Source organism: Idiotropiscis lumnitzeri, chromosome 1 (assembly GCF_059441095.1).
Source record: "Idiotropiscis lumnitzeri isolate Australia: NSW breed Sydney's pygmy pipehorse chromosome 1, RoL_Ilum_1.0, whole genome shotgun sequence".
NCBI classification, from domain to species: Eukaryota; Metazoa; Chordata; class Actinopteri; order Syngnathiformes; family Syngnathidae; genus Idiotropiscis; species Idiotropiscis lumnitzeri.
The window spans coordinates 22524953-22536022 of record NC_142391.1 but is presented as its reverse complement, the minus strand read 5'-3'; the positions used below and the strand labels follow the sequence as shown (position 1 = coordinate 22536022).

The following is an 11070-nucleotide window of genomic DNA, read 5'->3' as shown; positions in this document are numbered from 1 at the left end:
TGGGATAGGCTTCACGCTACGCCCGCAACCCTCGTGAGGAGAAGCAAATTACATAATGGAATGATGGGTGGACTTTCTATCAACAATTTAAATTACTTACAATATTAATTCTAACTTATGTCATTTTTGTTCATTCAAAAAATAGAGTAACGTTCCAAAAATTGTTTCTAACAATTAAATGCTTGTGCGCTATGACGGGTATGACTTACGTTAGTGATTAAAACCGTGCTAAAAAAGTAATTAAAACGCTTAAAACTATTTTCGAGTTTTAGCGGTAAATTGGTATGTCTGTGGAGGGCGCTTCACTCGAGTAGCTTCCAGATAAAAAAAAAAACCGATAACGACGAAGAAGAAGAGGATCAACATCCGGGTCTGTCTGAAGTTAGCTATACAGCACACGGAACTCCGTGTGCTCAAAGCATTATTTAGCTCGTTTAGTTACAAAAAAAGACGCAAACATGGGGAAGCGGCAGCACCAAAAGGACAAAATGTATGTTTACGTTTTTTTGTTATTATGTTAGATTACGCGCAGTCACCACACACACACACACACACGCTTGTTGTTGTTAGCTTCCGTGGCTATTGCTAACAGCTATTACGACCCGTCTGTCTGAATTTAAGAATTGATTCAAAGCTATTTAATAGTCCTTAAATTGTCTGTTTACCTCAATCGAAAGCATGCTTTCCTTTTTCTTTTTCATCCACACAGGTACATTACGTGTACAGAGTACACCAACTTCTATGGAGGCAAACGGGCAGGTAAATTGAGTGTTTAGATTAGTTAAATTAACTTTTAATGTAATCACAAATGTTTTAATCTGCGGTTTACTAAATGATTGCACTACTTAATTACTACCATGTGTCCCGCTTTGACTGCGATCAACATAAATAAATTACAATAATATAATAATTAAACAGAAATAAAGTACACATACTGAGAAATAGTAATATTAGACAGATTGATGTTTCTTTAAAATTACAGATTATTTTTCATTTTGTAATGCAACTTTTTTTCCTTGTACAAATCAATGTGAAATGTGCGATGGTAACAACATTAACAACAACTATTGATATGATTAAAAAAAATCAGGAAAACTTAATTCTCATTATGCATTTAAAAAAATATTATCCACCTTTCTTTTCTGAAAACATAAAATTTGTGATGTCAATGTTGACACCTTACATAATTCTAAACAATGTGTTGTTTTATATAAAAATATGGTGTTTCTATTAAATAGAATTATTATAATTAATAATTGTGTTTGTCATAATTTGTAATGGCTGTCAGAAATCCCGCAGACCAATTTCAGGCGGCTTCCGTTCGACCACTGCAGGTGAGCCATTTTGTCAACTGGGTTATGTTGAAATGTACATGCTGAAATGCAAAGCGCACACACAAACCATGAACCACATTTTTTTTTCTCTTTCTCCTCAGCTTGTCACTTCAGCCATTTTCTTATCCCATGTGCACTGCGGATGGCGTCGTCTTTGACCTGCTGTGAGTACGTTCACTTTTCAAACAAGAGCAGATTTTATTTTTAAACTGGTTAAGACTGGTCCTCTCTCTCTTTTAGGAGTATTATTCCTTGGATCAAGAAGTATGGGACTAATCCCATATCTGGAGAGGTAACATAAAACATTTTGTGGAATACACTGCAGCCCCAAATATTTTCACAGTTCATATTAACAGAGTAGCTTATTTTCTTTTTTTCATATCATGAAAAAAATTGTGTGTGTATATGTATATATATATGTGTGTGTATATATATATATATATATGTATATGTATATGTATATGTGTGTTTTTTTTTTTTTAATTTATTTTATTTATTTTTTTTTTCAAACACCCATTTTTCATAGAAAACACTTATTGGCAGTTAATTTGTGTTGAAATGTTGCCACTCTGAAAGAGATTTTTTTTTTGTTTAGGTGATATATTTGTTTTGGTTTTTTTCTACGCAGAAACTGGAGGCCAAGTCGCTTGTCAAGCTCAACTTTTCCAAGAACAATGAAGGTAATTGTCAACAATTAAGTATGGAATACAACCGATAAATATCCCTTTTTTCAATGAATTTTCCTTGCAATATCACCAGGCAAATTTCACTGTCCTGTTCTGTACTCTGTCTTCACAAACAATTCTCACATTGTTGCCAACAAGGTCACTGGCAACGTCTTCTCCTATGAGGTGAGTCACAACACACATACGCACACTAAAAAAAAAAAAACACGAGTAAAAGTTGAACAATACCCAAACATTAGGGAGGAAAAACAAAACTATAAGGGATTAATCCTCAAATATTAGAGAAAAAGAGAAATAGATTATATCTGAGGCTCAATTCCACTGGCGCTGATTATCTGTCTCTCCTGTGTGTGTGTGCATGTGTGTTCAGGCAGTGGAGCAGCTCAACATCAAGACTAAAAGTTTCAAAGATCTGCTGACTGATGAAGAATTTACCAGAAAAGACATCATCACACTTCAGGTTGGTTCTCTTTGAAGTACGTTATTTGAAATAGTCATCAATGAGAAACTTGATGAACATTCACTTCTCCCTGTTAGGATCCAACCAACTTGGACAAGTTCAACGTCTCCAACTTTTTCCATGTGAAAAACGATCTCAAAGTGCTGGATCCTGGTCAGATGTCAATCTGAGCTTTTCATTCCTGTATGCGAGTATGTATGTAAAACAAATAATTCTAAGGGTGTTTGTTGTGATTTAGACGAGGAGAAGGCCAAGCAGGACCCCTCTTACCACCTGAAGACCACCAACCTGGAGACCCGGGAGACCCTGGCCGAGCTGTACAAGGACTACAAGGGGGACCAGCTTCTGGCTGCCACCATGAAGGAGCCCGAAGCCAAGAAGACAGACAAGCTCAACACGGTAAGTACATGCAGTGGTCACTGAAGTTTGCTGGAATTCAGATTTGTAACTTTGGAGAGGCTTCTGCTATGCGTGGTTGCCGCGCTGATGCAGAAGGCTGTCGTGTGCAACGTGTCCACACGAGGGAGCCAAACACATGCTTACAAACGCAAACATGGCAGTGGAAGGCAAGAAGCTGAAATTGATCAGAAGCTAAAGCAGCGATGCTCAAACTATTGCAGAAAATCTCAAAATGCAAAAAAAAAAATAAATAGATAAATCCCCCCCTTTTTTTAAAAAAAAAAAGCATATGTGAAAAGCAGGCAAAATTACAAGACAAAAGTACACTTATATTTACAAGAAAAGAAAAATCAAGTATAGAAAATATTTCTTATGAAAAATTGTGCATTAGGAAAAATATGCAAATTTGACTCTACTACACGTGCACTTTGATTGAGGAGAAGAGTGCAACCCATATGAGTGCGTCTGCGGTGTTAGCGCCACCATCGGCTTTCCCACTTAGCAGCAGGTGTATCTTTTAATCTGGGTCCTGCCGCGTCTCGTGTTCGGCGGCGGGAGTGAAGAGAATTTAGGTGAAGACGGCCTGCAGTGCAGGTCAGTGCGCGAACTGAAGTCTCCACGACAACTACAACGTGTATCCACTTACCAATGATGATGAAGACGATGATTTGGACCTCTTGTGAGTATTCGTCTTACTCTGAAGAGTGGGCAGTCATCTCCCCCTGCGCATTCACATGACCAGTTTACGTAGCGCTCTCCTTAACGAGCGAAGTGCGTTGAGGTCGCCCTAAAGACATAAGTAGCACAGTAAACATAATGGTGATCATTCGAAAATGGAAATCAATGTTTGTCCTTCAGGCTCACTACTCGACAGGGAGGGTCGCCGCCTCCTTCACGTCTACGGCAATGACGCCGGCCACCACCAACCAAGCAGGTAAGTCAAAACTAAGCAGCTGGAAAACATCCTCACACAGAAGTCTTGAAATTTGTGGAAAAACGTGAAAAGTAGGATCTGACATTTAACCCAGGTCGAAAAAGTGCAGACTTTGAATTGTAAAAATGGAAAGTGGATTGGCTTGATTTTATTTTTTTTTTTCATTCAGAATGAAAAAAATAAAAACTGAATCAGAATGCCCTTTATTGTCTTTATACTCAGTGTACAATGCGATTAGAGCGCTTCCCCAGGAAAGAAAAAAAAAATATATAAATATATATATATTAGATACGCTCGTAAAGTACAACTGGTAACAGACTTTTTTTTTTGTGTCATAGATGCCATCGCAGACGACACAGTGCGCTACAGCTACATCAAGAAAAAAGGTTACGTCCGCCTGCACACAAACAAAGGAGACCTCAACGTCGAGTTACACTGTGACAAGGTATGCTGTTTTTTTTTTTTTTTTTACTATTGGTTATCACTTCAGCCAATCAGAATGATGCTTGGACTCACTCCCCCTCCCCATCCGCAGTGCTCTATTTGCGTCCCGCTGTTTAGGAATTAATGAGCGGCGCTTGCATGTCGCATACGCTCTCCATCACACAAATCCTCAGCTCACCTTCCTCCGCATGTCTAGGGACCCCCCTCCCACACACACAGACCATCTCCCCCCACCGCACACCCCACCTGCCGAGAGGATGTGACAATCCCCTCCAGCGCCGCTCATTGGACACGGCATAACATGACATCACAGTCAATGTTACCGTGGATACTCCTCAACTGAATGGGATGAAATAGGATGTGAGGGGTTAGTCTGGGTGACAAATCTTCCTGACTCTGTGTCATATTTCACTCAAGTAAATAATTAGAATTAGAATTAGAAATCCCTTTATTGTCATTGTACTCAAGTGTGCAACGAGATTAGAGTTTTTTTTTATTTTTTTTTTTACTTTTTTTTTTTACAAGTTTTACAAGTATTTTTGTATAATTTCATAAGAGCTTGGAATGTATCTGCAGTAAGCCCCCATTAGGAGACAAAACCTGAGCAGTGCCGCAAATATCGAAAAACCTCCCATTTAAAAACAAAAAATTAAATAAATAGTTGATGACAATTTCCATTGCTGGCACTCCTCTTAGGATTCCCACTGATGACATTTCACGTAGACAGTGCTCAATTAATATAATATAGAACCTCACGTTCAGGGTTCAAGTTTTTACGGGTAATGAGGACTGGATTCATGGGTGTGACCATCTTTAGAAAAGGGGGTTGGCTCACCATTGTGCTGATGAATCAGGAAAATGCAGAGTCCGATTAAAGACTGCCCCCTAGAGTTTAGTTCCAAAATCAGTTGTCCTCTGAAACACAAGACCAGACATTTTCCCGTCATCTATTATGCTTAACGTAAAAACGACAAATATTGGAGCTTGGCCACTGTGTTGACAAAGTATGATGATTATTTGGAGCCTGCGACACCGCTGTTGTGGTTTTGTGCTGCCGGCCTCAGGACAGTTGAAGCGAGAGAGACTTTAGGCATGTGAACGGGCGCCGCAGGCCAACCTTGTTCCCACGCTGACATCGCCGATCACAATGCGCAGCGTCTCGAAAATTTGATTGCTGAGCATTCTGGAGCACAAACTCACACAGAGGCACGCACGCACACAGATTCATGTTCAGACAGCCAATGTGGAGTTTTCCGAACCTGGCCATGTGGTTTTAGGACGAACAACAGGCGAGTGTTGTCAAATGGCTTTGACGCCTCGGGCAGCGCTTAAATGTGACATGAATGACGTCAACGCTGCTCGTTCTTTTAGGAGCGAAGCTTCTCGTCTGACAAAACACTCTTGACACTGTTGGAAAGATAAAAGGTCCTTATAACACTAAATGAAAACGTCTAGACAAATCGTTTCGGACAGTGATTGTTAATTGGTGGGTCACGACCAAAAATTGGTGTGCGGGGTTGCAGACAGCTACTTAGAAAAGGACATTGAAGTAAAGGAGAAATATTATGCTTCTTTTTTTTTAAACAGTGTATCTTGATAAAGGCTCTCTTGCGTTTTGGGGTCAGCATATATAAAAGGGAAAAAAATTGCAAGACATTTAACAGTCACTTGTAGCTCTCCTATTGAAATGACACAATTTTGTAGGGAGGAGCGTTTTATCTCATACAAATGCAGAGTGCGGCTTATGTGAGGACCTGGGGGCGGAGCTAGGACGTTGTGACGATGCAATGACTACTCATTGTTGGCAGCAGTGTGACTTTTTTGGTATTCATTGGTGCCTTGGGAACGAAAACCACTCACCTGAAGTCATCTTTCCCTATTCAAATGAATGAATATGCCATTAATCTGTCCCAGAGCCCAACACACACGCACACGAAGGAAAAATTTGTAAGGTGTTTTTTATTAAGGAAAACAAAACATTTACTTCATGAAACATAACGTCCAGGCGTCACCGAGTACATGTACGTGATGCTAATCAAACGCTAGGACACTTTGCAAGCTCATGTGTGCATCAGAACCGACTCGATGCAGCTCGGCTTACCTTTTCAATTTGACATGATGGCGTTTTAAACGGTGCACTCTAGCGGTGGCTTCCAAATTGTGGATCCTCACCCAGCTGAAGGAGAAAGTCTTTGTGGAGGGAGGAGAATGAAAATTCTAATATAAATCATTAGAATTGTAAATAATTATAAATTATAATTAATTGTAAATTAGTTATAAGTATTATTAATATTTATTTTATTTTTATTTTGTATTTTTATTATTTATTTATAATTATATATTGATATAATTAATATTAATTACAAATACACATTTTTACAAAAGATATCAAATGACTTACTTGGTTGTTGAGTGAGTAAATTACATTTTATTCCCATGAATGTCATTGAAATCCCTGAACAAGCTCACTTATGAAAGAAAAAACGCATTCCACTTTCACATTGTGAACAAAATGCACATGGCACTTGGCAAATTGCGATGTTACTCAACTTTCAGTTGTGTGTTCCTTGTGCTTCCCAGATTCCCAAAGCGGGTGAGAACTTCATCGGGCTGTGTAAAAAAGGCTACTACGATGGCACCATGTTCCACAGATCCATTCGGAATTTTATGGTACGGATGCAACAACCGATGCGTCCGTGATTCGTTATCATCTCCGGTGGCAAAGCTCGACCGCCTGATTTAAGATTGAAATGCATACGGCTCAAATGAAATTGGTCAAATAAAATGTCTCATTATTATTAGATTTTTGTTAGATAACATCTTAATTGATCATTGTAAATAATTCAACTTCGTTGCTGGTCAAATGAACAGTTTTACTCCTAATTCAATAATTTGTTAAATTTGTTGAAATAAAAAATTTATTTTTAAATAATTGAAAAATATAAATGAGCAATTTTACAAGCACATTTACATTTTTCTGTATTTTTTTAAACAATTGGTTAGTTGAGTTCATGTAAATATAAAAAAATAAACAATTAGAATGACAATTTAAATAAATAAGAGTCAACATGAAAATGAATTCTTGTTTGGATTGTAGTTTTGGGAGTTTTTTTTTGGGGGGGGGGGCGGCGGGCTAGCACACATTGTGTGGTGGTGGTAGAGTGCTGGACTTCGAGTTTATTTGGAGATGAAAGCTGCTCTTATTTTATAGTGACTCCAGAATAATAATCAGCCAGTCAAGTAATTTCTGATCATGTCACTGCCTGTGGTCAACACAACAAACCAGTTCTGCGTTGCTTCAAAGTTGGAAAAAAATGTTCGGAACATGCTGCAAAACTTCAGTTTTTGTTCCCTTTTCTCTTCCAGATTCAAGGAGGTGACCCGACCGGCACGGGCACAGGTACCATCAGCAGCACACTCGCAGCCATGCATAACAGCCGCTCTGTGTTCAATTATTCACAGCTCCTTTTCGGGAGTGTGTAAACACAGAGAGGCCACATGTAAGTAGAGGCCGTGTCTAAATTTACTCCGGAGAAAAGAGGCACTCAAGATGCGTGACGTAAAGGGAGCAATGGAGGGAGGGAGCGAGGGCACGGTGTGAGGCCAGGCTGGGTGTATGCTTTTTTTTTTTTTTTTTTAGGGGGGGGGGCAGGCGAGCTGAAAGGCAGCCACTTAAACAAAGTATGTATGTCTTTCCTCGCAAACGCTGCTGGCACAGTGACAGATTTATGAATGTGCTGAGTTCCAAACTGGTGGCTGACATTCTCCTCGCCACCTGGAAACAACCTACATACACACAAAACAGAAGAAGCACAGCAAAAGATGAGAATGTCGTTAATTGTTGCCAGACGCGCAACACGTAGCAAGTAGCAGCTTTAACCGTATAACGCCTCCACTCCAACTTTCGTCTTTTTCCATCATTTCCAACGTCATCTTTTGGCTGGCAAAAGAAAAACCCAAATCCCTCCTTTTAACTCTTTGCTTGCCAATTTGTGTCAATTTAAACGCAAGAGACCCTCTCAAGTCAGACACAATTTGTTTCCAGAAGCTACAAATACGTTTGCAAGAGCAACATTTGGATAAGAAAGTTCTGGGACCAAAAATAAGTCAACCTGTGTCACTTTGAAAAGTACCGTGCAAGAAGTTGGCCACCCCACTTAATAAACTTTTATTTGTCATGTTATCTTAACATGAGGTGCCACAAGGGTACCTCAACATAAAATTGTTGAACACTCATCAGAGAAAATGATCCCCCGCTGAGGTTGTTTTTCTCCTTCCGACACGTGGAGGTGAAATGTCAGCCCGCTGATCAATAATGTACAAATGTCACCTGTCTTGTTAGCTGCTGACTGTTAAGTGTACATTTTCGTCTTCGGGCAGTCGCCAGCGTACACCCTCAACTGGTTGCCAGCCAATCGCTGGGCACACAATGACAAACAACCACTTGCACTCTCACACACACCTCAGGACAATTTCGAGAGTTCAACCAACCTGCCATGCGTGTCTTTTGGATGTGGGTGGAAACCGGAGTACCCGGAGAAAACCCACGCAGGCACGGGGAGAACATGCAAACTCTACACAGGAAGGGCTGAGCCGGAATCAAACCCTGCACCTAAGTACTGTGAAGGCTGACGTGCCAATCAGTCTTATGTATACATGCAGATGTCCCAATATTCAAATTATCTCCACCTAATTTTCCGATGTCGTTCCAGGTGGAGAATCCTTCTGGGGAAAACCTTTCAAGGACGAGTTCCGACCGAACCTGTCCCACACGGGCCGGGGGATTCTGAGCATGGCCAACTCGGGTCCAAACACCAACAAGTCCCAGTTGTATGACATCACAGAACTTTTTTTTTTTTTTTTTGCAGTTCTTTTCACATTTTCTGTCAGGAGACCTATTTGAAATGGCTTCATTAATGTAACATTTTCTTTTCTATCAGCTTTATCACATTCCGCTCCTGCGCCTACCTGGACAGGAAACACACAGTGTTTGGAAGGTAAAAGCCTGTGTACACTTCATTTTGAGAGCATTTATACACAAGACATCTTGTTTCCTGTACTGCTAATTTTCAAGATTCTGCCGAGGTGGCAGTTTCAGCCATTTCCGGGTGTCAAGGGCAACTCCAAGAGATTTTTTTTTCTGATTGGTGCCTGATTTGAAAGCCTTAAACGAGACAATTTGATGACGATAAACTGCAGAATTTTTTCAGTTTTGTTTTCGCGTATGAGCAGTACATCAATGCCGAAGTATCGAAAAGCCGTGCATGAAAAGACACAAGAAGTCCTTTCAGGGGTAATTATTAAAGGGGAAGTCAACCCCAAAACATTTTTTTGCAATAAAATGTTCTATGTGAAGAATATGTTTGGGTTTACTTCTCCTTTAAGGAAAAACTCTTTGGCTTTTGGGGGCAAGTGAATATTTTACTAATTAAATTTGGTTCAAAGCTGCCATTTTAACATCTTGTGTACATTTTGTTTTCCAACAGGGTTGTTGGTGGGTTCGAAACGTTGACAGCCATGGAGAATGTGGAGAGTGACACCAAAACAGATAAACCAAAGGTAAGAAGCGCATTTTTTGTAGACCCGGTCAACAAAAAAAACTTTTGTTGGAAGAATGTAGCTATAACGTACTGCTGTGCATACAACAAACAACAGTTCTCAGTCAGTCCTCATGCAAAAAAAATATTACACAAGGAGCACAGGAAAGCATTATTAATTTTTTACATTAAAATATATGGAATATATATACTTATAATATATGGAATATATATACTTATGGATTTTCTTAAATCTTATAATCAAGTGTTTTTCTGTTCAACAGTCTGAGATCAAGATCATAAGCGCGACCGTGTTCGTGGACCCGTACGAAGAAGCTGACGCCGAGGTTTGTTCCCGTTTGATTCAGCATAAGCCTCGCAGCGTTTGGGAATGGAGCGGGATTGTATCTTCGATTTGCATTTCAGATCGCGGCCGAGCGTGAGAAGGAGCATGAGCAGAAGAAGAAGGAGGAGGAGGAACAGCAGCAGGCCAGCGCCAGCTTGAGGAAAGCCAAGGAAGCACAGGCGCCGAAGGCCTTCAAGCAAGGCGTGGGCAAATACATCAACCCCACGGCAGCGTAAGCACAACGGGGAGCGTGGTGCCAGTGGGCCAAGCGAGCAATTAAACGGGCCCTCGAGCGTCATGTCCCATTTGCCGAATCATGACTGATTTAAAACCAATGCTGATTCTGATATTTAACAGAATTAAAATACTATAAGGTAATTGTATGTCATCAATAAAATAACTTTTTTCTTTGTCTCGTAATGCTAAAATATGATTGTTTTGTGCCAGTTTCTCCTTGGTATGTGTTTAACTTGATAGACAACCCGTATACAAGTCCCAACAATCGAAACCTTTATCCAAACCATACGGAATCCTGTTAAATATAAAACCAAGTGTGACAATCATTTTATCGTCCTCCAGGAAACGACCGACCACAGAAGACGAAAGCAGACCATCGACGAGCAACGCTGCTGCCGCCAAGAAGCCAAAAGGAAAGAGCACCTTTGGAGACTTCAGCTCCTGGTAGCAGTCAGAACATCACCCAAGCAATCTCAATTTGATTGTTTTGTCCTTTGCTAGTTTACTAATTTTGTTTTTGTCATCAAATAAATACATTTTTATTTTTATCCCCACTCAGTGCTTTATTTTATGTATCGCCCACTGTAATGTAAATGAATCACATGAGAAACAAAAAGAAACAAAAGGGGCTTTCGGCAGCACTTTCAAGATGAAGCTGACTTTTTTTTTAATCGCAATGGACCTGATGAAGGT

The 11070-nt window shown here is 40.0% G+C and overlaps 1 protein-coding gene across 1 annotated transcript; it reads left to right on the top strand.

Annotated features, from left to right (window-relative positions):
- Nucleotides 1-331: 331 nt before the first annotated feature.
- ppil2 (peptidylprolyl isomerase (cyclophilin)-like 2) lies at nucleotides 332-10925 on the top strand. Its single transcript, XM_088289681.1, has 20 exons — nucleotides 332-490; nucleotides 710-759; nucleotides 1289-1334; nucleotides 1436-1498; nucleotides 1575-1626; nucleotides 1963-2014; nucleotides 2094-2185; nucleotides 2391-2480; nucleotides 2558-2633; nucleotides 2719-2879; nucleotides 3738-3813; nucleotides 4152-4258; nucleotides 6838-6927; nucleotides 7624-7657; nucleotides 8970-9087; nucleotides 9198-9254; nucleotides 9744-9816; nucleotides 10079-10141; nucleotides 10221-10372; nucleotides 10720-10925. Exons 1-20 carry the CDS (start codon nucleotides 459-461, stop codon nucleotides 10823-10825), a joined length of 1590 nt encoding a protein of 529 aa, XP_088145807.1. The 5' UTR covers nucleotides 332-458; the 3' UTR covers nucleotides 10826-10925.
- The last annotated feature ends 145 nt before the right edge of the window (nucleotides 10926-11070 follow it).